Source organism: Paramisgurnus dabryanus, chromosome 13 (genome assembly GCF_030506205.2).
Source record: "Paramisgurnus dabryanus chromosome 13, PD_genome_1.1, whole genome shotgun sequence".
NCBI lineage: Eukaryota > Metazoa > Chordata > Actinopteri > Cypriniformes > Cobitidae > Paramisgurnus > Paramisgurnus dabryanus.
This window is the reverse complement of record NC_133349.1, coordinates 27172354-27198009: the sequence shown is the minus strand read 5'-3', so window position 1 is coordinate 27198009 and position 25656 is coordinate 27172354. Positions and strand designations below refer to the sequence as shown.

General features: G+C 36.0%; 2 protein-coding genes and 1 long non-coding RNA gene across 3 annotated transcripts; 2 read left to right on the top strand and 1 right to left on the bottom strand.

The window, feature by feature from the left end:
• Positions 1 to 1076: 1076 nt before the first annotated feature.
• Positions 1077 to 11673, top strand: colec10 (collectin sub-family member 10 (C-type lectin)). Its single transcript, XM_065246283.2, has 6 exons — positions 1077 to 1238; positions 1955 to 2026; positions 5797 to 5868; positions 6821 to 6874; positions 7051 to 7146; positions 9922 to 11673. Exons 1-6 carry the CDS (start codon positions 1124 to 1126, stop codon positions 10317 to 10319), a joined length of 807 nt encoding a protein of 268 aa, XP_065102355.2. The 5' UTR covers positions 1077 to 1123; the 3' UTR covers positions 10320 to 11673.
• Positions 11674 to 14501: 2828 nt separating this feature from the next.
• On the top strand, positions 14502 to 25330 carry mal2 (mal, T cell differentiation protein 2). Its single transcript, XM_065246282.2, has 4 exons — positions 14502 to 15009; positions 15743 to 15913; positions 20471 to 20641; positions 24668 to 25330. The coding sequence occupies exons 1-4, from the start codon at positions 14887 to 14889 to the stop codon at positions 24737 to 24739; spliced, it is 537 nt and encodes a 178-aa protein (XP_065102354.2). The 5' UTR covers positions 14502 to 14886; the 3' UTR covers positions 24740 to 25330.
• Positions 14873 to 15867, bottom strand: LOC135728156 (uncharacterized). Its single transcript, XR_010525418.2, has 3 exons — positions 15729 to 15867; positions 15235 to 15292; positions 14873 to 15088 (listed from the first exon to the last, which is right to left on the bottom strand). It is a non-coding gene; the product is annotated as an uncharacterized lncRNA (long non-coding RNA).
• Positions 25331 to 25656: the final 326 nt, after the last annotated feature.

Here is a 25656-nt window from a genome sequence, read left to right as displayed (position 1 = left end):
TCATTTCCTAGTTTGTCGACGTGCGTCTGTGGAGGGAAAAACCCGCTGTGCGCAGTTGCAAAATACGAATGATACATGCGTCACTGACAAAGTCAATTGCGCTGGGTGCAAGATAGGGCCCAATGTGTTAAAAGCTTAACGCACAAAGATGTGTAAATCCTTTCCAAAAGTGTACACTCTTAGAAAGGACGTGTTATTTTTTTACACATCTTTTTGTGCTATGCTTTTAACACATTATGTGTCATTTTGTGTTGATTTTGTGTTGAAATATAACACAAGTTGTGTTAAAAGTAACACAAAATGTGTTGTTTCAATAATAACACAGAGATGGGTGGATTGTTTTTAACACATCTGTTCTAAGAGTGTATAGATATTGTTTTTGACTTTATGTGTGCCAAATCTATTAGTTTTACCAGTGATTTTAAGGTTTGGATGCAATTTTAAACCTTTAACTTGATTATTCTCAAAACTGACTTTCCAACAAATCATGTAAAAATATAAATAACTCATTTTTGAAAACTTGCTCATTCTGACTCATTTTGCCAGCATGAAACACATTTAGTTTTCAAGTCTCTTTGTTAAGATACAAACAGAAAATCCTGGAAATATGTACCCAAAATGAAAAAAAAAAACACTTTCTTCAGTTGAAAGTCAGCCTTTATTGTGACCTCTTTTGACACTAAGCATCTTGAACTCTTTTGAGAAGACTGAAGTCCTGAAGTTTAAGAGATCCTAAAGGTTACTATCGCTCAAGGGTAAGAAGAGCTCACAATAAATACTTCACACTTTATTCCGTGTTTTAATACTTTTAATTTCCTGTATTTTCTGGTTGTATTCTAATATAGAGACTAAGAAATAATGAATAAATATATGGTCAATACTAAACAACAATCAAAACAACAAATCTAATATCTACACTGCGTAACTCACTTAATTCTGAAATAATCCTTACAAAGCAACTCTCTTAAGTGAATTCCTAACATTTAGCGTATGGAGATAGTGTGCGATCTGGACAGTGTTGTTTGAAAGCTAAACACAGATATGATAAGGTCTGGCAGACATTGGTAAAACTCCCTTCTCATTTTATCCTTTTGAGAACAGAGCAAAGTTTCCACTGCAAGCCATGGATGGAGAAAATTTCAGCAGGAAACTATTTCTATTTTTATTTCTTTGTCACGTCAACCAAGTTTGTACGACAACAGAGGTGTGTTCAAACAGTATTCTCCCCGGACCTAAAGGTATTTATATGCTTTTATGATATTATAATAATTATATGTAAGCTATGGCTAACACCAATATCATCATTCCTGCTCAAATCACTTTAAATCTCCTGCTATTTCCGCCTTATAATTCCTAAAAACGTTGAGTTCATTCTTACAGGAACCACCTTCATTTTAAGAACCAATATAACTTGCACCCTGCTTTGGCTCCCTGCCGTCAGACTGGATAAATATCAGTAAAACCAGACATTTAAAGAGCTACAGTAGCTGCTCTTATTACAAAGAACCCTGCTGGTAAAACCCAACAACGTGCATGTGTTCAATTTTGTTCTGTCATTTATAGGCTCAGCAAAAGAAATGGTGTGAAACATTAACTGTAATGCTCTTGTGGTCAACTGTTATTCCGTTACGTAAACATCACAATCCATAGTGAATTTGCATGGTGGCAGAAACTTCTTTTTTCAGCCTTTTTCTGGGAATCAGTGTGTGTGTCATCATATATATTACACACACACACACACTTACATATATATATTTTATATATATATATATATAAAAACTGTTAATCGGACACGTCTCTGTCGCTGGCTCATGGTTTTAGCAATGCCAATAAACTTGACACTCTAGAGATTGAATAACTGTCTGTATTTAAACAGCTGCAATGTAACGGAGAAGTGTGTTTGGGTAAGACCCATCCCAAACAGTTCTGTCTTTACACTTTCTTCATTCAACAGGAGATCCAGGTGAGGTGGGCACAGAAGGCGAGGAGGGAAGAATGGGGAAAACCGGCCCACCTGGCCTCCAAGGTTTGAAAAACATTGTTGTTTAACGGATCAGTGAAAGATTAAAGGGAAGTTGGTTAAACCGCGACTGTTTGCTATCTATACAGAAAGAAAAAATAGTTAACTCAAATCAACAGTTTGATATGAGCAATTAATTGTGAGCTGTTGTGAGCAAATTGTGTTGAAGTGAAGTGGCGTGGGGTTTAAAGTTCACGGGGTTGATTTCTTAACAGGATATGTCACCCAAAAATGAAAACTCTCATGTTGTTACAAACCTTTATTTGTATTGATAACCACAAAGGAAGATATTTTATTGAATGTTTGTAACCAAACTGATCAGATGCCCCAATGACTTCCATAGTATTTTTTTTACTATACAGAAGTCAATGGGGCCTCTGATTGGTTTGGTTACAAACATTCCTCAAAATATCTTCCTTAGGAATTTATACAGGTTTGTAACAACATGAGAGCGAGTAAATTACAAAATGTTCATTTTTGGGTGAACTATCTCTTTAAAGGGACAGTCCAGCCAAATATAAAAATTACCCCATGATTTACTCACCCTCAAGCAATTCGAGATACACATTTGGAGTTATTGTAGTACGGTAAATGTCTTTGCTTTTCCAAGCTTATAATGGTAGAAAACAGCTATCAATGGACAACTTCTGACTTTAAACTCCAAAAAAGTGCACTCATTCTTCAATCGCTACTACCCAGTCTCAAAAAATTATGTACCTATAGATCAATTTCGTGTTTGCAAACAGAGATGACGTTTTTTGTGGGCGGAGCCAAACTGGTTGCAGAAAGTGACTGCTCCGCAGTAGGGTTGTGAAGTGTTTTAGCATTAAACCGTGATTTTAATGGATCCGGTGTTCTGTCGAAGTCTGATTCCTTTATGTTTCCCTTTAGTGCAATGTTTCTTATAGCGTTTTAATCACATTACGTTTTTTTTTTAGATAGATCAAAAGTTTAAATGGCTTGGCTACTGATATGCATGTATGTAATGTATATGTATGTGTATTGTTCTTTTTTGCTAAATCAAATATTTTTACAGTCTGAATCGCTAAAGTACATATAAAAGCAATACTATCATGTATTATATATAATAGCGTTTATTAAATATTTCATAATTTTCCTGTTTTCTATTATTTCTTCCTTAATAAATTATAATTGTAACGTGATAAAAACGCTATAAGAAACACATGGAGGGAACAGACTTCGACAGAACACCGGACTTCTTCTCTACTTATTTTCTATTCTAATTATTAAAAGATTTCCAGATGATTTCCTCGCTCCATTCTGTCCGTTTAAGGGCTTATTGTAATCATAAACACCTACGTTTATCTTCAAATGATGTCTTCGACGATGGTATTTTATAAAAATGAAAGCCATCTTTTTTGGCATTCTTATTCTGACACTTAACAGCACAACAGGACATTTTCTAGTGAGTTATCTTGCTCTTTTCACTCGTGTCTAATTCATTTCCACTGTTTTTCTGCAACCGCATCAATTAAAATTGAATTATCATTACAACCGTGTTTGATTACCGTGATTTTGAAAACTGTCCAGCCAGAATCAGTTTGACGCAGGCGCGCACATGCAACATAGTTTTTTGCACAAGAATGCATTTAAGGGATAATGTATTGTATTCATTCATGGTAAACTTATTAGACTGATTTAATTTTTTTATTACCACCGAAATAATTTCAGGGACATGAAATATTAAATTGTGATTTTCGAAAATAAAACAAACAAAAAAAAAATTTCTTTTCTTTTTTAACATTTCCGTCTCATTTTAACAAAACCATGATAATATTGATTACTGTGATAACTTTGGTCACTGTAATCATGATATGAAATTTTCATACCGTCCCATCCCTATATTGTAGTTTATAAAATGTAAAATCTTAGTTACAATATCACAATGATAACCTGCAAAAGACCTTTATTAACCCCTTGGAGCCGTGTGGATTACTTCTGCGAAGGATAGATGCACTTTTTGGGGGTCAAAACTTCCTTAAAGCTTAAAGTTGTTCCCTGACCCCTGTTTTCTACAAGTATAAGCTTGGAAAAGCAAAAGCATTTACTAAAATAACTCCAAATGTGTTTGTTCTGTAAGATGATGGATATGTGTATCTCGGATTGCTTGAGGGTGAGTAAATCATGGGGTAATTTTGATATTTGGCTGGAGTATCGCTTTAAAAGCACCTATAAACTCTTTCATTCTCTCCTAACTGAGATGTGTTCAAATTGTAATAAACCTCTAGCATGCCAAACTGACCTGAAAACGTTTTGAATGCACTGATTGAACCGTAGGAATTTCGGGGATTTTAAACTTCCCAAATGTTACACAGTAGCCTTTTCTGTAGGAGTCCTAGTACAGCGTGCGAACCCAAGTTTGACCTGAACGCAGATGTTTGATGTGTGTCTGCCCTCACGGGCATGAGAGCGGAGCTGGAAGACATTCGGTTCCCGCCAGACCACATCTTCCCTTGAGGGAAGTCACGTCAGAGACCGGCAGACGTGTTAATTGCGGCCAGTGGCCGCAGTGTCGCCGTGTGTTCAAAGATGGAAGTGTCTGTAGTGCTCGGCTCCACATGGGCCTCTTCCAGGCAAACTGTTTATCGTACCCGTACAAGCGTGAGCACAGAAAGACATGCCCGCTTTCAGTTATAATGAAAAGCCGAAAGTAAGAGAAATGCCAGGAAGGATCTTAGTCTGTCTTTTAACTCGTGACCACAGCAGCATCAAGGTCCAGAATGAAAGCGTAAAGCGATCCTTTATTTTAAGCGATGCACCTAAACATAAAATGCCAAGAAGATGACTATACAGGACATATTATATTTAAACTGCATATACTACATTTATACTGTTAAGTTATGAAGTGTGAACTCACGGAGGGTATCGACTAACTTGACAGATAATTATAGGTGACGTTCCATGTGAAGAAACTTCCCATCAGCATTCACGATACGTCCACACTCTCAAATCCTGGAAAGGCATGCAAACGTTTGTCTGGAAAGAAGCAGTCCCACAGCTAGTGGGTTTAACTGGCAATAGCATGGCAGGCTCGTGTTAATCCGTTTTAAGCAAGGACAGGAAATGATCAACCCATAACTTCATCAACATCACGCCCTTCAAGCCAAAATTAAACCATTCACGAGAATAGAAACAGAATAAGGTTAACAGTGAGGTATTCCCGGATGTCATTATATAGACGGTTCCCTTTTCCGCATCATTTTTTTAGACGTTCAGATGGTCCGTCTACTCCACAAATCGTTTCACAAATGTCTGAGGTTTTTCATTGAGGTTTGCCTTGTAATTGAAATATCTGAACAAATGGAGCAATCAGTTTGATGGCAAACAGCAATAGATACGCTCACTTCTGTGAAATAGATGAACAATAAACTTGGGAATAAAATGGAAATGACATATCCACTTAATCAAAGTGAGTTATCGCAGAGATGCCGGAGCCCTGTTATTGCTTGGCGAGGCCCAGAAATGCCTAAAACCCCACTTCCAGATGGATATTTGCTTGCAGTCCGAAGCTGTCATGAGCGGTCTCAAAAACAGCTTCCTCGAACCTTAAAATGAGCTGGAAAATACAATTGAATCAGATTTATATTGAAGACAACTGACATGAAATAATTTCGGAATGTGATTGAGGTTCTCATGCACCGTGACTTATTTTGCTTTGACAGTAGGCTTGCTTGCTTTGGAAAAGCTTTGTGTGATATTTCTCTTGAATTCTGGAAGGGTTGTGAGACAGATAACCTTGTTTTCTCTCTCAATAGGTCTGAACGGTGAGTATGGAGAGAAAGGAGACGTGGGCCCAATGGGAAAAATTGGCCCTATTGGGGACAGAGGTAAATAAACTTTACCAGTAGCGGTTGAATATTGCAAGTGATATGATATCTCGATGCTACTACATCCATGAAAATCACTTGCCTTTATTGTCACACTAAAATATACAGATGCCTGTCCCACCTGCCGTTTGTCTGAAAAAATATTGTTTATTAAAGGGTTTGTCTAACTAAAAATAAAAATTTGCTGTTATTTACTCACGTTCAGGTCATCCAAGATTATAAGTTATAACAGAAAGTTCATGCACTGGTGTGTGTTGAATGATTTTCACAGAGCTACCATAGACATTTATGGGACCAAAGCAATTTAAAATGAAATTTGATCTGGCTTTAAAATTTGGTTACAATCTTGGATTTTTGGAAGCAGATGTTTAAAATGGTTCTGAGCATCTGTTCCCTATAGACCTGTCACTGACACACGAGTAATAAATCCTTTGGTTAAAATAATAAAACCTTAAAATCAAAGTGACATCATACAACCGTTTTTACCAGGCTGAAAAGGAAGTTTCTTTTTAAAATAACAAACAGTACATTCTTGAGGACTGAACACCTGTGTCATCTGTATAAATATTTAAAACACTAATCTGTTTTAGAAATGATTCAGCACTTGTGTCCGTAAACCACTGAACAATAACTCCTACGAAAACAATGATGTACTTCTCAAAGTCTTTATTTTAACTGCATGACCGAACACTCATCACCACTGCTTCAGAATTAAACACATATTGGATGTTTTTGACATCATCTGCCCTTTGGATGATGGGATTTCTGTGACCCAAACGCTATTATAAAATAAGAGTTTAGTGTGTACTCTGCTGCCATCTACTGGATAATTAGATTATTGCTCTGTGTCAATTATGCTACTGTATATGAAGCAAAGCCTTTACAGTTATATAGTACTGTAAATAAAATGTTAAACTAATTTATACTGTACTGTAAATGTTACTGTGAACAGGTGACAAAGGACAACATGGAGTACCCGGTCCTCCAGGAATGAAAGGAAAACCTGGTAAATATATCAAATTGCGTGTGCTTTCATTTCTGATCTCGTTTTCCTATCGTGTGTGTGTTTTATATGGTATTTTAAATTTCTAATTGTTGTCATTTTTTTATTCCAATCCAATGTTTTCTTTATAATATGGCCTTATTATTAACAGCTTAATAACTTCACATTACTTGTAACAGGAACTACATGTGACTGTGGGAGGTACAGAAAGGTTGTCGGACAAATGGACGTTAATATAAGCAAGCTTAAAAAGGCTATCAAGTTTCTGAAGAATGGTGAGACCTGAGTCTTATATTAATCATTACCAGAAATGTCATATAGACCAGACTAGACTAGAATAGAATAAACTAGACTAGATCAGAACAGAATAAACTTGACCTGACTAGACTAGGTTATGCTAGGCTCCACTTGAATTGACTAGATTAGACTAGACCAGACTAGAACAGAATAAACTTGACTAGGTTAGGCTAGGCTAGGCTTGACTAGACTAGACTAGAACAGGACTTGACTAGATTAAAACAGGACTTGGCTTGATTAGACCAGAACAGAATAAACTTTGCTAGACTAGACTAAATTAGACTAGACTAGAACAGAACAGAAAAACATGACTAGACTAGACTAAATTAGACTAGGCTAGACCAGAACAGAACAAAATAAACTTGACTAGACTATGCTATGCTAGGCTCAACTTGAATTGACTAGATTAGACTAGACCAGACTAGAACAGAATAAACTTGACTAGGCTAGGCTTGACTAGACTAGACTAGAATAGGACTTGACTAGATTAAAACAGGACATGGCTTGATTAGACCAGAACAGAATAAACTTGGCTAGACTAGACTAAATTAGACTAGACTAGACCAGAACAGAACAGAAAAAATGTGACTAGACTAGACTAATTTAGACTAGGCTAGACCAGAACAGAACAAAATAAAATTGACTAGACTAGGCTATGCTAGGCTCAACTTGAATTGACTAGATTAGACTAGACCAGACTAGAACAGAGTAAACTTGACTAGGTTAGGCTAGGCTTGGCTAAGATAGGCTTGACTAGACTAGAATAGAATAGACTAGACTAGAACAGGACAGAACAAAATAAACTTGACTAGACTAGGCTAGGCTATGCTAGCCTTGGCTTATCTTAAATTGACTAGACTAGACCAGAACAAAACAGAATAAACTTGACTAGACTAAATTAGACTAGACTAGACTATACTAGACCAGAACCGAACTAAATAAACTTGACTAGGCTAGGCTATGCTAGGCTTGTTTTAAATTGACTAGACTAGACTATGCTAGATTAGATAAGACCAGAACAGAATAAACTTGACTAGACTAATTTAGACTAGAGTAGGCCAGAACAAAATAAACTTGACTAGACTACCCTAGGCTATGCTATGCTCAACTTGAATTGACTAGATTAGATTAGACCAGACTAGAACAGAATAAACTTGACTAGGTTATGCTAGGCTAGGCTAGGCTTGACTCTACTAGAATAGCATAGGCTAGACTAGAACAGGACTTGATTTGACTAGACCAGAACAGAATAAACTTGGCTAGACTAGACAAATTAGACTAGACCAGAACAGATCAGAAAAAGCGTGACTAGACTAGACCAGAACAGAAAAAAAAACTTGACTAGACTAGGCTAGGCTGGGCTATGCTAGCCTTGGCTTGTCTTAAATTGACTAGACTAGACTAGACAAGATTAGATAAGACCAGAACAGAATAAACTTGACTAGACTAAATTAGACTAGACTATACTAGACCAGAACAGAACTGAATAAACTTGACTAGGCTGGGCTATGCTAGCCTTGGTTTGCCTTAAATTGACTAGACTAGACTAGATTTGACCATAACAGAATAAACTTGACTAGACTAAATTAGACTAGACTATGCTAGACTATACTAGACCAGAACAGAACTGAATATACTTGACTAGGCTAGGCTATGCTAAGCTTGTCTTAAATTGACTACACTAGACTAGGCTAGATTAAATTAGACCAGAACAGAATTAACTTGACTAGACTAGACTAGACCAGAATAAACTTGATTTGACTAAATTAGACAAGACTAGACCAGGAGGCCGGTTGCATAAACATAGCCGTGACGTTAAGACTGCATCTTAAGAATGAGTCTGACTAACTAGCAATTAGTTAGGGCTAATCAGTCTTATTATTTGGATTTAAATTAGACAAATCTACCTTTCTATGTAACATACTTAAAACCGTTATGATCAGTCTTGAAGAAAAAAATTAATGACTAACTTTTAAGACTAGTCTTAAAGGTTTATGCAACCGGCCAGAAATAACTTGATTAGACTATACTAAATTAGACTAGACTACACTAGACCAGAACAGAACAGACTAAACTTGACTGGAATAGAATAGAATAGAATGGTTTGCCTTTATTTAAAAAACTATGCACATAGAAGAGTTAGTGCAGACCAAACACAAACTAACATTGTGCAAACAGTAGAAATGTACAATACAAAAACAAAACTGAAATGAAAACCTAATAACAAAAACACTGTGAAAACATAACAATATTAATAAATGTACTTACAGATCATATAGTCCAGTTATTGGCTAGATAAATAAGAAATATATTGCACAACACACCTTTGAGAAACAATAGACAAAACCATCTGTTAATCCACATAAATTGTGCAAAAGAATCATACATCTTATACAGGGATAACCTGCACTTCTCTTAAAGGACCAAAAAAGCCCCCAAAAGTGATTTAATGATGACTTTAGTAGATCAAAGTCAGTTCCTATAAAGTTCACACGTTTCTAACAGAGTAACTTCCTGAAATGCTGGTTGTTGTTTAACTAATTAGTAATAGATTAAAGTAAAGGCCACAGTAATTACTATGCATAGCCAATATGCAACCTAAACAAGTAAGATTGTAAGATTAGTTGGTGGGCTATTAAAACACTTCTAAATAACTCAAAAAAACTCATTTTAATATTGTTTTTCTCACATATTTTTACTGAAAACAGGCACATGTTTACAAACACTAACTGGTGCTGTGGTTCTGGTTACAGTGATTCTAGGTATCAGGGAGACGGAGGACAAGTTTTACCTGCTAGTGAAGGAGCCGAGGAAATACGGAGAGGCCAATCTGAACTGCAAGTTACGTGGAGGATCTCTTGCCATGCCCAGATCCACAGAATCCAACACTTTACTGGCCAACTATATCAGTGAAGCTGATCTTACACTTGTCTTCATAGGGCTACAGGTTGGGGAGTCGGAGGTGAGGTACATGTATGTTGATGGTGAGCCCCTCCTTAACACTACAGCGTGGGGTCTACAGGAGCCACACAGAGGTAACTGTGTACAGATGAGTAACACCGGATACTGGAGCCAGGTGGATTGTGGAGCCGCACAATACTACATATGTGAATTTGACAAAAACAAGAAAATTCCAGCAAATGTCATGTGACCGTGTAATGGATGCAGGGCGAGGAAGGTTTTTTTTTATTATGTAATCATTTTTACACAACAATCTGTAAGGAGTTTCAACAAAAAAAATTATCATGCTACAGTACCTAATATATTTCTGTCTTTAATAATGTTGTTGATGTCATGTTACCACATAAAGTCCATTACTAAGATTACAATGTAAAAAATTAGATCAAAACTAGATGATAAGTTTGGTTCCAAAACGCGATAAACGTCAATTCTTCATTTTACGCAAAATCCGATATCCGCCGTGTTATTCTGTCATCTTTTATCCCTTTTTTTCTAAACCGCGACAAATGCCAGTCCTCCTTATCTGCAGAATGCAATAAATCCGCTCAACCAATCACAGCGCACCATTACACACATTGTAAACAATAATGGAGTTGCGCTTTGAATACACACAGAGTCCTAGTTTTCCTCATCTGCTTTGTACTTCGTGATCAACAAACAAACCAAAACAAAATAATACTTTGATGGCATTGATAAACCTGTGGTGGTTTTCTGTGGCGGAGAAGCATTAAGCTTCTGTCATGCTAACACATTGACCCCAAGGGATCTTATGAAAAATGTTTCATTATTTAAAAAAAATTCAACGACGACGTCCCAAGAATGACCGCAGCAATGACAGTGTTCTTAATTTGACAAAGTAAGTGTTTAGATTAATGGCATTAATGTTTATTTTTTTACTCAGTGTATACCACTAGTCAACTAAATGAATATAACATGGCAAAGATGAATGCACATTTATATATTGATTCAATAGATTTATAGCATTTTGAAATACTTTCATGAATTTATTGCATTTTGTGAAAAAAATCAGTTTTTATAATAAATCTTTGAAAATCAAATTATGGATTTAAATCTTTTATAAGTTTGTAACAGAAAATAGTGGTTTTCATCTCGTCACTTTCTTGGTATAGAGATTTTTTTTTATCAAATTAGTCAAAATGGATTTAATGCGTTTTGGAACCAAACTCTTCATTTATTTTTATTTTACTTTAAATTAACAAATAAGGTTATACAATTTCAACTTGTTTTTATAAGTCAAAACTTAAAATAGTTGTGAATTGACTTGCATAACCAAGTTGTTGTAGCTTGTAACCTTTTCTTTTCAGTGTACCTGACAACAACATATCATACTTTTTATATGTGTTTTAAACAATGATCAATCATTTCTATGTAACAAAAATTTTAATATTTTTATTTTGTAATATTTCTTATATTTACCCTGTCTGTGAAATCCAGGATGAAGCAGCATCAAAGTACAACCCCAAAACAGAAAAAGTTGAGACACTGTAGAAATTGTGAGTAAAAAAGTAATGGAATAATTTACAAATCTCATAAACTTATATTTTATTCACAGTAGAATATAGATAACATATCAAATGTTGAAAGTGAGATATTTTGAAATGTCAATGGCAAATATTGGCTCATTTTGGATTTCATGAGAGCTACACATTCCAAAAAAAGTTGGGACAGGTAGCAATAAGAGGCCAGAAAAGTTAAATGTACATATAAGGAACAGCTTAAGGACTAATTTGCAACTTATTAGGTCAATTTGCAAAATGATTGGGTATAAAAAAAGCCTGTCAGAGTGGCAGTGTCTGTCAGAAGTCAAGATAGACAGAATCACCAATTCCCCCAATGCTGCAGCAAAAAATTGTTTTCGAAACTTCTCAGAGAAAAATTGCTAAGAGTTTGAAGTTATCATCATCTATAGTGCATAATATCATCCAAAGATTCAGAGAATCTGGAACAATCTCTGTGCTTAAAGGTCAAGACCGACAAACCATACTGGATGCCCGTGATCTTAGGGCCCTTAGACGACACTGCATCACATACAGGAATGCTACTGTAATGGAAATCATAACATGGGCTCATGAATACTTCCAGAAAACATTGTCAGTGAACACAATCCACCGTGTCATTCGCTGTTGCCAGCTAAAACTCTGTAGGTCAAAAAAGAAGCCATATCTAAACATGACCCAGAAGCACAGGCTCTTTCCCTGGGCAAGGATAATTTAAAATGGACTGTTGCAAAGTGAAAAACTGTTCTGTGGTCCAACAAATCAAAATCTGAAGATCTTTTTGGAATACTGGGATGCCATTATATCCGGACTAATTAGGACAATGACAACCCAAGTTGTTATTAGCGCTCTTTTCAGAAGCCTGCATCTCTGATGGTTTGGGGTTGCATGAGTGCGTGTGGCATGGGCAGCTTACACATCTGGAAAGGTGCCATCAATGCTGAAAGGTTTATCCAAGTTCTAGATCCATATGATCCCATTCAGACGTCGTCTCTTTCAGGGAAGACCTTGCATTTTTCAACATGACAATGCCAGACCACAAACTGCATCAATTACAATGTCAAGACTGCGTAGAAGAAGGATCTGGGTACTGAAACGGCCAGCCTGCAGTCCAGATCTTTCACCCACAGAAAACATTCGGCGCATCATAAAGCGAAAGATGCGACAAAGAAGACCTAAGACAGTTGAGCAACTAGAAGTCTGTATTAGACAAGAATAGGACAACATTCCCATTCCTAAACATTGGTCCTCCTCCAGCTGTTCCTTTATATGCACATTTAACTTTTCTGGCCTCTTATTGCTACCTGTCCGAACTTTTTTTGGAATGTGTAGCTCTCATGAAATCCAAAATGAGCCAATATTTGGCATGACATTTCAAAATGTATCACTTTCAACATTTGATTTGTTATCTATATTCTATTGTGAATAAAATATACGTTTATGAGATTTGTAAATTATTCCATTCCTTTTTTACTCACAATTTTTACAGTGTCGAAACTTTTTCTGTTTTGGGGTTGTAGTCATATCCATAAAAAATGATAAAATAAGTAATGGGTTTTTTGAAAGATTTTTACTCAAATTTTCATTTGAAAATGATTTAAATGAAATGAACAATGTATTATTATTACCGTTATTATTATTATTACTACTACTGTTATTATTATTATTATAACATGTTATTATTATTATTACTGTTATTATTATTATTATGATTGCACTAAAATCAACAATCTTTGACATGACCTTAGTCAATATTAAAGATATCGAGGTTATATTTTCACAGAATGTTCTTTACATTATGTAGGATGATTTTGTAAAAAAAAAAAAGTAAATTACAAAAAATTATTTAAGCTGTGTTTTTTTAACGGACTGGGTCACTTTTTTAATTGTCAATCACTCATTTATATCATTAAATAAATGCAAATATATCTAGTATCTTGCACGTTGTACTATATTCTGTTGGAGAGACTATAGTTGTTAGTCAGTACAAGGAAGTGTACATTTTTTGTTATCTGAAAAGATTATCATAAAAGCATTGTTTTGTTCATAAGTACACCACCACCACCATCTACAGTACATCATGGCATAGCAGAAAACACTCTAAAAACAAAATGCTGGGTTATTTTTAACACACCATTGGGTTATGCTGGGTTATTAAATAACCTAGCATTTTATTTTATGAAAGAAGAGTGATCTGACATCACAGATTTGTCATATCCTCTCAATGCCATATATGGAAGGCAGGATAACATGACGGCAATAAATACCTGATAACAACAATATATGGTTTTATTACAGTATGTTCTTTGCAGGGTGTGGACAAGTATGCAGCCTGTTAAAAATACTTTATATTTTATCATTAAATGACTTCATCCAATGAAATGCATCACTTAGCATTGCACAAAGAGTCACTGTGTGGTCCCTTTACTGGAATAATTTATGAAAAGCCCCGTACGTCAAAATCATGTGTTTTTTATAAAGTCTTTGCCCCACTTCACTTACTGTACATCACATCACAGATGTTGTAGCTTTGTTCATAAGGATTCAAACAGAAAGTCCATTTACAGCCGTGCAAATTGTTAAGATTAAAATGATCTACTCATCACGTTTAATGCTTTAATTGCCACCATAACAATATGCAGTAAAATACAGGTACGATTTCAAACTTTACCTACTTTTCTACCTCCTTTAAATTCATTCCTTAACATAATATTTACACAAGCCTGTTGAACCCTAATCCACTATTAATGATTAACCAAAGTCCTGAATCTGTCCTGTTATTATGTGCACAGCCAAATAAAAAAAGTGGGCAGGTGTTAAAACATAGGGCCACGATTTAAAAATCATAGTCATGTTAAAAATAATACTATTAGGTTTAATGGGAATTGTATTGGTTTTTATGTCGAACTCTAGTTGTAATAATTTGTCTCCTATTGGTGGAATGTTCTGGCCCAACTGACCCAAACTACATAAAAATAAAGAAATAAAATGTAATGATTTGAATAGTAAACGGTTAATATTTATAACTGGAAACCGTTAGAATCGCTATATTGTTTTACCAGAAGGGAGACGGGGTCGGTGACATTCACGCTACATTAGTGTTTGGTTGTTGGGAGAGGGACTGAGGTGATGGGAGTGGCCGTGCACCTGTCAGACCTGTTCCCGACACATGACTCCAGCGGGATTGTCCTGTACCACAGTCTTTTGTTCAGCTTGTGTTTGTGAATGTGAGAGAGGAGGATGGCGGAAGCAGCAGCAAACCCAGCCGCAGCCGCGACCTCCTTCCCAGCGCCAACCATCTCACTGCCGCGCGGTCTGGGAATACTGAGGACTTACTCCGGAGCTTTGATTTGTTTGGAGATTGTAAGTGTTTGTTTAAGTTGTTTGCTTTCGGTTACACGTCCTTATCGTGATTTGTCCTTCACAAGGGATTCTTTGTTTTCTGTGAGCAGTTAAACGCAAATAAGATGTATTTAATAACATTGCAGAAAATTGAACTGCGTACTTTGACGCGTCGTATGTATGTAGGCCTACTGTAATACTACACAACTTGTATTTGTAACCAAATAGATATTAAAATACTCTAACCAGTTGTTGTGTCAAGTAAAATATTTGAATTCGGTAATCCACCTGTTGCATGCACCTGCTGAAAAATACAATATCATTGTAGATAGAAACTTGTAATGGATTAATGATTATATGAGAATTGTACTCTATTGGTTTTCATAGAAACCACTTTATAGAAGTCTCTACTCATAATATGGGTTTTATTAGTGGGATTGGAACCAACAGACACCATTTAATCCTACTGAAATAACCCACTACATAAATTCACATACTGTTTTTATCAAGGGTTGCATTAGGTTAAATAACTTACCCAAATATTTTATAAAATGTTGGGATGTTTTATCCCATATGGACAAGCCTAACCGCTCAGTTAAATTAACCTAGAAAATGTCTACAACCCAGGATGTTTTCAGTGTGTAGTAGTTTGGTCTCCTGATTTTGAAGGTCATCTTGAACAAAGTCTTCCTGTATTAAACGTTGGATATTTCCTAATAACCTGAATGAATCAGACATACCTGTCTTTCTGTAGGTGTTTGGAGGGTTGGTATGGATATTAATAGCATCGACGAACGTCTCGGTGCCACTGCTGCAGGGATGGCCGATGTTTGTGTCTGTAACCATGTTCATCTGTTCGTCTGTATACCTCGCCATCTTTATACTGGGCCTGGCTGACAAAATTAACACTGACTGGAATTTCATGGTGAGTATATGTTACCATACAGATCCATGCCTTAAATACACATTTATTATTTCATGTAGTTTTGTGGAAGTGTATGTCTAGTATTTAGACATTTTTAAAGGAAAACATCAAAGTTTTTCAATATTTTACTATGTTCTTACCCCAACTTAGACGAATTAATTCATACCTATCTTTTTCAATGCGTGCAGTTAATCTTTGTACAACGCATCGTGAACGTGTTAGCATTTAGCCTAGCCCCATTCATTCCTTAGGATCCAAACAGGGATGAATTTAGAAGCCACCAAACACTTCCATGTTTTCTCTATTTAAAGACTGTTACATGAATAGTTACACGAGTAAGTATGGTGGCACAAAATTAAAACATGGTGATTTTTTTATCCGATAAAAAATGAGAACTATATTGTATGGCGGAAGAGCACTTAGTTTGCAGCACTTCAAACTCGGCGCGCAGTAACATCATCACTCCTGACAACTCTCCCTCTTGCCAGGCTCGATTAATCGGGAGAACCGGGAGAATTCCCGGTGGGCCGCTTGACTTTTGGGCCGCTCGAGTCACGTTCTCTTAAATAACAATACACACGTTCCGCATTGACTGGACACACCAAAACTTTTAAACGCAGCTGAAAACGCCTTCAGGACGCCGAATGCCAGCTGTTTTTCAGCTGAGTGCCAGCTTTCTTCAGCTGAGCGCTTTGGTAGCTGTGATACTTCAGCTGCGAGCCGGTTGGTTGCTGTGGTAATGTCCCGCCCCTCCTCCACTGTGATTGGGCGGACGTCTGAGAACTGACATTGACGAGCGGAGCTTTTCTCCCAAAGTTGAATCTCTTTCAACTCTCAACGCTTAGCGCCGAGCGCGGAAAAACCGCCGAGCGCTGTTTTTCAGCGCGGAAAAAACCCGCTGGCTTATTTGAAAAACGCCGAGCTTCCATTGGAAACAATTGAAAACATGCGCCGGCCACGGGCGTAAAAGTTTTGGTGTACACAACCACTTAGGGAGGATGGTTGGAAGGAAGAGGTCAGGAGAGCCAAGCTTAACGATTTATTTAAGAGGACAAACACAAGTGGCAACAAAGAGAGATAGGCCTAAGATTAGCATTAGCAACGTAATTATTCGGCTAATACCGTTGTCAACTTATTCACAAGCAAAATATGAAATTTAATTAAAAGCCTATTGTGTATCACCCAATACATGGCGATTTATAGACTATATTATGCAGTTTAATATTGATAACAAAGCTCAAGCTTGATCTGTCTGTATATGCAGTAAAATTACTTTGTATTATTATTTTATTTTTATTACTCATTATTTTTTGTTGTGAAAAGTGAATTATTATTTAATTTATATTTAACCTTTACATTATTGGTTGAACAATGGTATTAATAAAAACACAACAGTAAGAACTGGGGAACGTTCAAGATCAAAACGGTGTGCAACATTTTGCTACGGTTTCCAGGTTGAACAACATTTTTCCTTTGTGCACGATGTGCAACAGGGTGTGAGATAAGTTTTTTCCTGTTTGGTGAGTGTGTCATAACAATTGTACAGTATTAAACACGTATTTATAATGATTTCATCAGGCTCCAGAAACATTTCAAAAAGAACACAAAGCATGGCCTCTCAGCTACCGTTGTTACAACTCTTGCGTCATCACAACAGGGTGTTCAACGCATCACTGTTTTTTGTTTGATAAACGTTGTGCAACGTTTTGTCTGGGCGGCTGAACGCAGCTCTGAATTGTTGCTTCATTTATCCAATTTGGAAAAAGTGCTAATTTGGAATTACACCATGGAAAAAGTGGGCCGGTCTTGGGCCTGAAACTCCCAGGCCGAAAAGTGGCCACACTCCGGCCCTGCCTCTCGCTCAAACTTCCTTCAATATAACCGAGGTCAAAATGCAGCAAACTAAGTGTGCTTCCGCCATACAATATAGTTCTCATGTTTTGTTTTAAGCCACCATACTTGTAAGAACATAGTAAAATATTGAAAAACATTGGTGTTTTTCTTTACTCTTGTTCATGGTTGCATGGCTTCCTGTCATATTGTGTCGGTGATGACATCATCAAAGCAGTAAGGCTTTTGGTTTTTTAATGTACCATAAAACACAATGATGTAGTTTGATATAGAGGTGAGATTTGAGAACCATTCCTTGAACAGAGCTTTAAAAAAGACTAGAAATACGGTAATACTTTTAAGCTGGTAAAAACTGTATGTTGATTCTTCAGAAAGTATCCTGTTTTGTTCCACAGATAATTTAACATAATGTTAAACGAATTTGGTACTATATAATTATGAACTAATCAAGCAATTTGTAGTTTTGGGTGAGCCATATTTAAAAAGGTAAACAAAATACAAAGATCAATAGCAAACCTAAGGCTAAAATGATTTACAAAACAAAGGATTTCTGCTTAGTAAGTAACCTGTGCTGAGAAAACAGAAGATGAATGAAAGAAAGAGGAATTTCTAGACCGGTCTGTTTTATAGACCCTGCGGTTCAGCCTCAGGCTTCAGTTTTACACAGCACACATTACATTAGTGAGATTTAAGCTAGGTACACACCAAGCCAGCCGCCAGACTGGTTTCAAGTGTCACCTGGGTGTTTTTGTGTCTGTTCCTTACTGTCGGCTAAAGTGTCAGCGTCCTTTATTTGGCCAAATCAGCATGTCAAATCGGTGGTGGCGCTTGTCTGGTGGTCAATGTTTTGATTGGCTGTTCAGCATAAATGAAAGTGACGAAGCAAGCAAATGACATAGTCAAGAAGGAACGAACAGAACGCTCATTTTATCTGTCATTCCACTACGTAAGTATATATGCTTATAAGACGTTACAAATATATCACAAATCCGTCCGTGGTGAGCAAGATTAGTGTAAAATTTTACGTGAGGACTGCTTTGTTTATATTTTGTATCCCAGCTGTCGCTAGCTCTTTTGTTTTAAGTAATGAATACCAACTACTGCCACCTACTGGTATGGGTTAAGTTATCTCATCTCACACAGGCACAGAACAGGCGTGCTACTATGCTGCCGTCCACTTGGTGTGTCAGGGCCAGGGCTGGGTTATCTTTAGACGGGGGGACATCAAGGGTTCCAGACTGTGACCAAATGGATTTGGTTTTTGAGAATGCTCCTCGCGTTTTTTACTCATTTGCACGACGCATCGTTTTTTGTCAACATGCGGTTTACACAGCCCCGCGTGAAGTCAACGCACCTCACATCTTACTCAGAACTGCGAGAAGGCACGGGGTCAATAAGACATTGCAGAAATGAGAGATAGAGAGAGCGCGAAAACTTCTTACATTATAGATGAGATATAAACAGCCAAAATGTGGGCAATGTGAGCTGACCTCACAGTTTGCACTACTTCTTTGGCGGGGGTTTGGTGTTCCTGCCCTTAGGTGTCAGTTCTCACTACTGTACTGCTGAGTTTACTGTATAACCATGATTAATGTTCATGGTCTACCACATTTATATATACATAAACAATCTGTCAGCCTTGTTTAATAACTGTGGCTTTATACTCAGTGCAGTGGTGTAAAAAGAAATGTTTCTCCAGATCTCCAGGGTTGTTGAATGCTTTAGGAGGCGAAATTATGGCTTTAAAGGTGCTTCACGATGCCATAAAGAACCTTTAACATCAGAAAAACTCTTTCTGTTTCACAATCGCTATCCTTTTTAGTACCTTTATTTTTAAGAGTGTGTGTAAGAAAAATATATTTAAAGTTTAAACACTTAAACTAACATAGGCTTTTGGCACATACATGAGAAAGTTGAGTTTAAATGTTTATAGTTCAAAACTTAAAAAAAAAATACAAAAAAACATGACTTCACTTCAAAAGGCATCCATTACTGTAGCTCGCTGGGGTTGCATGGATTTTTAGTATTTTGTATTTTTTTGGTGTGCTTTTGGCAGCTTCACAAAATTGGGGGGAACACCCAACCCAACGGCATCACAATGACAAGAAAATCTGGCATGTTTTTAATAATATGTGTTAATTTGTATTAAGCTGTAGAAATAAAGTCATATGTGGCCCTGGACCACAAAACCAGTCACTTGGGAATATTTGTAGCAATAGCCGCCCTACAATACATTGTATGGGTCAAAATTATCAACTTTTATGCCAAAATTCGTTAGGATATTCAGTAAAGATCATGTAAATGTCCATAAATATATCAATACTTCCTTTATCATTAGTAATATGTGTTGCTAAGGACTTTATTTTCTTAATATTAATTTTTTTTGCATCCTCTAATTTGAGATTTTCATTATATACGTTGTATTTCGGATAAATTTTGTCCTAACCATACATCAATGGAAAGCTTATTTATTTAGCTTTTAGATGATGTTTACATCTTAATATCAAAAATGGACCCTTCTGACTGGTTTTGTGGTCCAGGGTCACAGGTGGCCCAGGGATGAATAAATAATGAGAGAATTTTTGTTTTGGGTGAACCTTTTCTTTAATGTAAATATTTGCTATGTTCTACTGGGTTTTAAACGGATATTTTGACATCCTTTTACATTTTTTCTTTATAATAAACTCACATTTTGTTTCATTGCAGGATATGTTCTACCATTTCATCGCAGTGGTGTGTTATTTTAGTGCCTTTTTGTTGGAGGCTGCAGTCTCGTCTGCGGGTGCATATGTGAACAGCACCTGTGTACCCAGACCCCGTGGAAATATAATCACATTTCTGGATTATCGACAATACAGTATTAATGTCGCTGCTGCGGTGAGTGGCTCCTCTCTTTCTTTTTCAGTGTTGTTCATTACAGGCTCCAAATCTATCACATCATGTTTTTGTCTTGCAAATGCATTGCTTTAATATGTCACTGTAACAAAAATGCAGTAAAAAAATAAGGTCGGCCATCCCTTTCCCAGACAGCGCTTAAACCTAGTCCCAGACTAACTTAAATGTTAGTGTTGTCTGGAATGAAAACAACTTGCTCTGACCAATTATGTTTATTTATAAATTATGCTTTTAAAAATGACTTGAATATCCTAATTTTACTAAGGCCTAGTCCTGACTTAAGATAATACCTGCCCAGGAAACCGCCCCTTAATCATGCATGTCAATTCAACCTACTTTTTGAAGTTTTGACTTATGAGTTAACATGAAACATAAAAATATGTGTTGATATGATATTTTTTACAGTGTACATTAACATTAGCACATTCTGTTGGAAAATCTGGGCATAATTTATCATAAATATCATTTATAATAGAAATGGCTGTTCACTGAAAAATCATTTCAAGTTTCAAGAATGTACCATCATTTTAGCAAGCTGTTTCAAGCAGCTCTTATTAAAATAAGTCCATGCAGTCTTTATATGAATCATTATTTTGTACAGACAGGTGCATGTGAAAAGCTGTTATGTTATTTCAGAGATGGTATTATTCCACAGTATTATTTTTATTGAATAAATAAATGCATGCTCTACTGTATGTTTTGTTTTATTTGCATTCCTGTGGAGTGTCATTTATGTTTAAACAAACAGTGTCATGGTTCTTTAGCTCTATAAGCATACAGTAAATAATTGAATACAAACGAGCCTTTGTAGTATTTAGTCCATGGCAAACTTCCGATGTTGGGTTAAGTTTGCAGATGGTCTATGATATTATTTTGCAAAACGGCATGTAATGTTATGAATAACAGAAGGCGTGGTCCCTACAAGCTATTGTGTGGATGGGAAAACCCACACACCCTAAAACAGTCATCAATATAATGACTCTTATCAGGACAGTTTTGCTCACATGCTGGAACAAGGCTAGTAGATTGGTTGTAAATTATAATCACTCATATATGTCTTTAGATGTGACTCTTGTTTTGTCAATGGGTGAAACACTCCTATTTAATTCCACTTATTCAAGTTAGTGAAGATTAGTGGGGCGGTTTCCCGGATAGGGCTTATCCTAGTCCCAGACTAAAATGCATGTTTGAACTGCCTTCATTTAAAAACATCTTACACTGATGTATCTTAACATATATCAGTGTCATTGCTTTGTCTCAGGATGCACACACATTTTGTTTGTAAAAACTACTTAAATGTCCTGATATAACTAAGAATTAGTCCTGGATTAACCTAAACCCTGTCTGGGAAACTGCCTCATTGTGTCTCACCATAAATAAGTCACCACTATTTATGTAAGCATTTATCTGGGATCTAAAGTAGAATAACCTTAGACTTTAGTTTACAGGATAATCATAATGCTTTAAGCAAATATCAGTTATTGTCAAAACAGTAAGCAGTGGGGTTTACTTGTAAAATCAAGTAAGGTTAATATCATTGTCTAGTGTTTGTTTTCTATACATGTAGATGGTGAATTCTATTTACAAGCTTAAGAAAGGATAAAAAACAAAATAATAAAAAAGTTTTTTTTGCCATATGATTGTGTTGTGTGAGAAAAAAAACTAACATTTAAGCCTGCTTCACATTTCACCTACTTTGCTCTATGCCCTAAAAAGTATGTACTGTTTGGACATTTAAGTAGTTTAACAGAGATAGGACATACTAAATATAGTTTTGACTACTATTTAGTACTGATAGTATTTGAAATGGGACCCAGGGATAGTTCTTAATTCTCCTTTGTGTTTTCTGTCATGTGAGAATTGCATTTGACCGCAAGACCCGACAGCCGGATACAGAGGCATAGCTTATTCAAATCCCTAAGTTACAATCCCCCAAATATTTCAACATAATAATCACAGTAGATAAAATGAAAAATATGTAAAATTAGTTTATTTGGTAACAATAATTTTTTATGAGTTTGTTTGTCATAATAAATCATACAAAAATACTCTCCTTCCATTGAACTGATTGGTGAAGCCAAACAAATGCATCACACTTTTTTTCACACTTTTTTAAAGAGAAGTGCTGCACAGCAGACTATATTTAAAGGATAATTCCGGTATTTAACACTTTGAGTCTCATTTCTGGTTTGTTTTGGATGAACTACAGTGATGGACACAGAAATTTTGACAATGGGTCGTGTCTTGAGTTTTTGACTCGTTTAAAAGCGTCTCTTGACTGCTTCAGAATGGAAGTCAAGGGCCATGCACAAACATGTCATTAAAACAACACTTAACCTTCATTTTCAAAACTGTGCTACTCACCGAGTGGTCCGTGGTGTTCGTTGATGATTAAAAACAAGTAGTGTAGTGAAATACAGTTTCTGTCGTGTTTTATTTGGCATTTTGTAAAATTCCATTGACTTCTCTTGGAAGACTCATCGCTCACTGATATATCACTCCACCGCCGGGAAACAGAAAAGGGTCTGTTTACATGTGGTTGTAGTTTTTTCGCTCGGTTTCTCTCAGAAGAAATGTTTTCCATATTTGATGGCTCAGTGACCAGCTTTAGGTTTGAAGTTGAGCTCGTTTGTGACTGTCTATACGCTAGACACCGAGCGTACTTGTATGGCAAAGTGGTTATCGCCATCAAGTGGTCGGGAGTGTGCTAACGCTTCAGACTCAAATATAGAGTGGAAGTATATACGCGGTTGTGAGGTATCTGAAAAAATAGTTCCACTATAGCAAATAACACGGATTGAAATCATACATTGCGCCAAAATATTTGTTTTTAATCATCAACGAACACCACGAACCACTCGGTGAGTAGTACAGTTTTGAAAATGAACATTAAGTGTTGTTTTATTGACATGTTTGTGCATTGTCATTGACTTCCATTCTGAAGCAGTCAAGAGACGCTTCTAAACAAGTCAAAAAGTCAAGACACGACCCATTGTCAAAATTTCAGTGTCCATCACTGTAGTTCATCCAAAACAAACCAGAAATGAGACTCAAAGTGTTAAATACCGGAATTATCCTTTAACTGCTGGTCAAAGAGGGACATTAAAAAACAAAGCTTGGAAGGAAGTATGAGAATATTGTGTAATAGCTAAGTAAACTCCACACATATTTTAGCTATCTTAGCTAACGTCATCCATTGCAATTTAGATAAATCCATATCTATCAGTTTAACAAGTTACCAAAACAGCCATCTGTTTTGCTAGTTAATTTTTTAATATAAATTATTTACATCTTTGTTGACAGTTGTTCAAGAGCTGATGTGTTTCCCTTTCAAAGAGATTAAAATACTTTAAGGTGGAATCTAAAAATCTCAAAATAAAGGTTCTCTTTCATACTTGTATATATGTTGAATTTGTAATAAAGCATGTTAATTTCGACGCATTTTAATCAAACAATATATTGATTATAAATGTATGTAGATAGACAGACAGATAGATAGATACTGTAGATAAGAAGAAATAAATGATCCAATAACACTACACATTAAACATATATTTTTACATTTAAAAAAATAACAGGCAGCATACCAACGTATAATCCCCCAAAGTTCAAACCCTTGACCGGATGACATCACAGTACTCACACGGTCTGATCGTTCTCGCGGAACTGTGATGTCATGATCCACCTGTCGATTCTTGACTTCATACCTCCCTCGCCGCAAAAACCGATAGGCGAATGCCATCAAAGTACCGCGAGAGTGATTCCGACTAGCTTACGCGATACTTCGACGTCATCCTCTTCTCAGTGCCGCATGTCTGTTCACTTTAGTATAATCATATGGACTACTTTGAAGGATCTTTTTTATTAGAATTGGTTTATTAAAAAAATATAGAAATGAAGTCTCTCATGCATGTTGTTTAAAATTTTATTTTGTGTTTCCTGGAAGAAAAAATTCTATGTTTTGAATATTACATAAATTACAATAACACTGTTGTTTTTCCTCCACAGATATTTGCATTTGTAGTGACTATTTGTTATGGCTGTAGCATGTTCATGGGCTTCAGGAGGTGGAGGAAGTGATCGGTGGATGTGTGAACCCACATGGATGTTATCGTTCATCAGCTGTACTGTTATAGACATTACTTAAGGTGATGTCAGTTCTCTGGTTTACCACAATGTCTCCAGGATCTTTATTCACATTAAAGTCAAGAGTCATTTAAAACAAAACGGTACATTTTTGGGGTTTTGGTAATTTGGAAAGAATTGCATAATGAAAGTTTAAATTATTTCATATGTTTTATAAAGTTATGTGTAATCTTTCCTGGTGTTCAGGGAAGCTAAATAGTTCACTAAAATATTTTATTGTTCTGTTTTAGTACCTTTTCATAATAGTTTTAATGCTCCAGGAACCATTTATAGTCCAAAAATGAAAAATATAAATCTTTTACAATCTAATAACACCCAGACAAAAGCAATGTTTTAAAAATTTTACAAATTTTATGTAGATGCAACTGTGTATGGCATATATGCTATATTTAATAATATATGTTTTTTTCTTCATTTGTTTTATTGTTATATCTAACCATTTGCTGTCTAGTGTTTATACAGAGTTGGCATTATATAGCACATACAAATGTATAGCTTAATAAACCATTAACATTTTTCCTAAAAGTCTGTGTGACGTCATTGAAATCTTGTTTTCTTAGGCGTCTGTCTTTAGGGAAATGATGTGTATTAACCACAAGAGGGCACACTTTGCATGAATTACTAATGTTATGCAAGTAACTCCTTTTTAATGGTAATGGTACTCGGGCTGCTTTTGTGTTTTAAGCATAGTAAGTTTACAGTGTAGATCAGTCCAAAATGCCAAGACAGTAATGTTAATCTTAAGTGTATTACACTGAAAGAAAAAGTGCTTAAAAATGGTTCCTAGCTGTCACTGGGGCGGTACCCTTTCAAAAAGTAGACCTTGCACCTGAAGAGTTTATATTAGTACT

Coding starts and splice junctions, on each gene's coding strand:
- colec10 (XM_065246283.2), top strand. CDS start 1,124: ATGGATGGAGAAAATTTCAGCAGGAAACTATTTCTATTTTTATTTCTT. Junction 1,239..1,954: donor TATTCTCCCCGGACCTAAAG/GTATTTATATGC, acceptor TTCATTCAACAG/GAGATCCAGGTGAGGTGGGC. Junction 6,875..7,050: donor AGGAATGAAAGGAAAACCTG/GTAAATATATCA, acceptor TACTTGTAACAG/GAACTACATGTGACTGTGGG.
- mal2 (XM_065246282.2), top strand. CDS start 14,887: ATGGCGGAAGCAGCAGCAAACCCAGCCGCAGCCGCGACCTCCTTCCCA. Junction 15,010..15,742: donor CTTTGATTTGTTTGGAGATT/GTAAGTGTTTGT, acceptor GTCTTTCTGTAG/GTGTTTGGAGGGTTGGTATG. Junction 20,642..24,667: donor GTATTAATGTCGCTGCTGCG/GTGAGTGGCTCC, acceptor TTTCCTCCACAG/ATATTTGCATTTGTAGTGAC.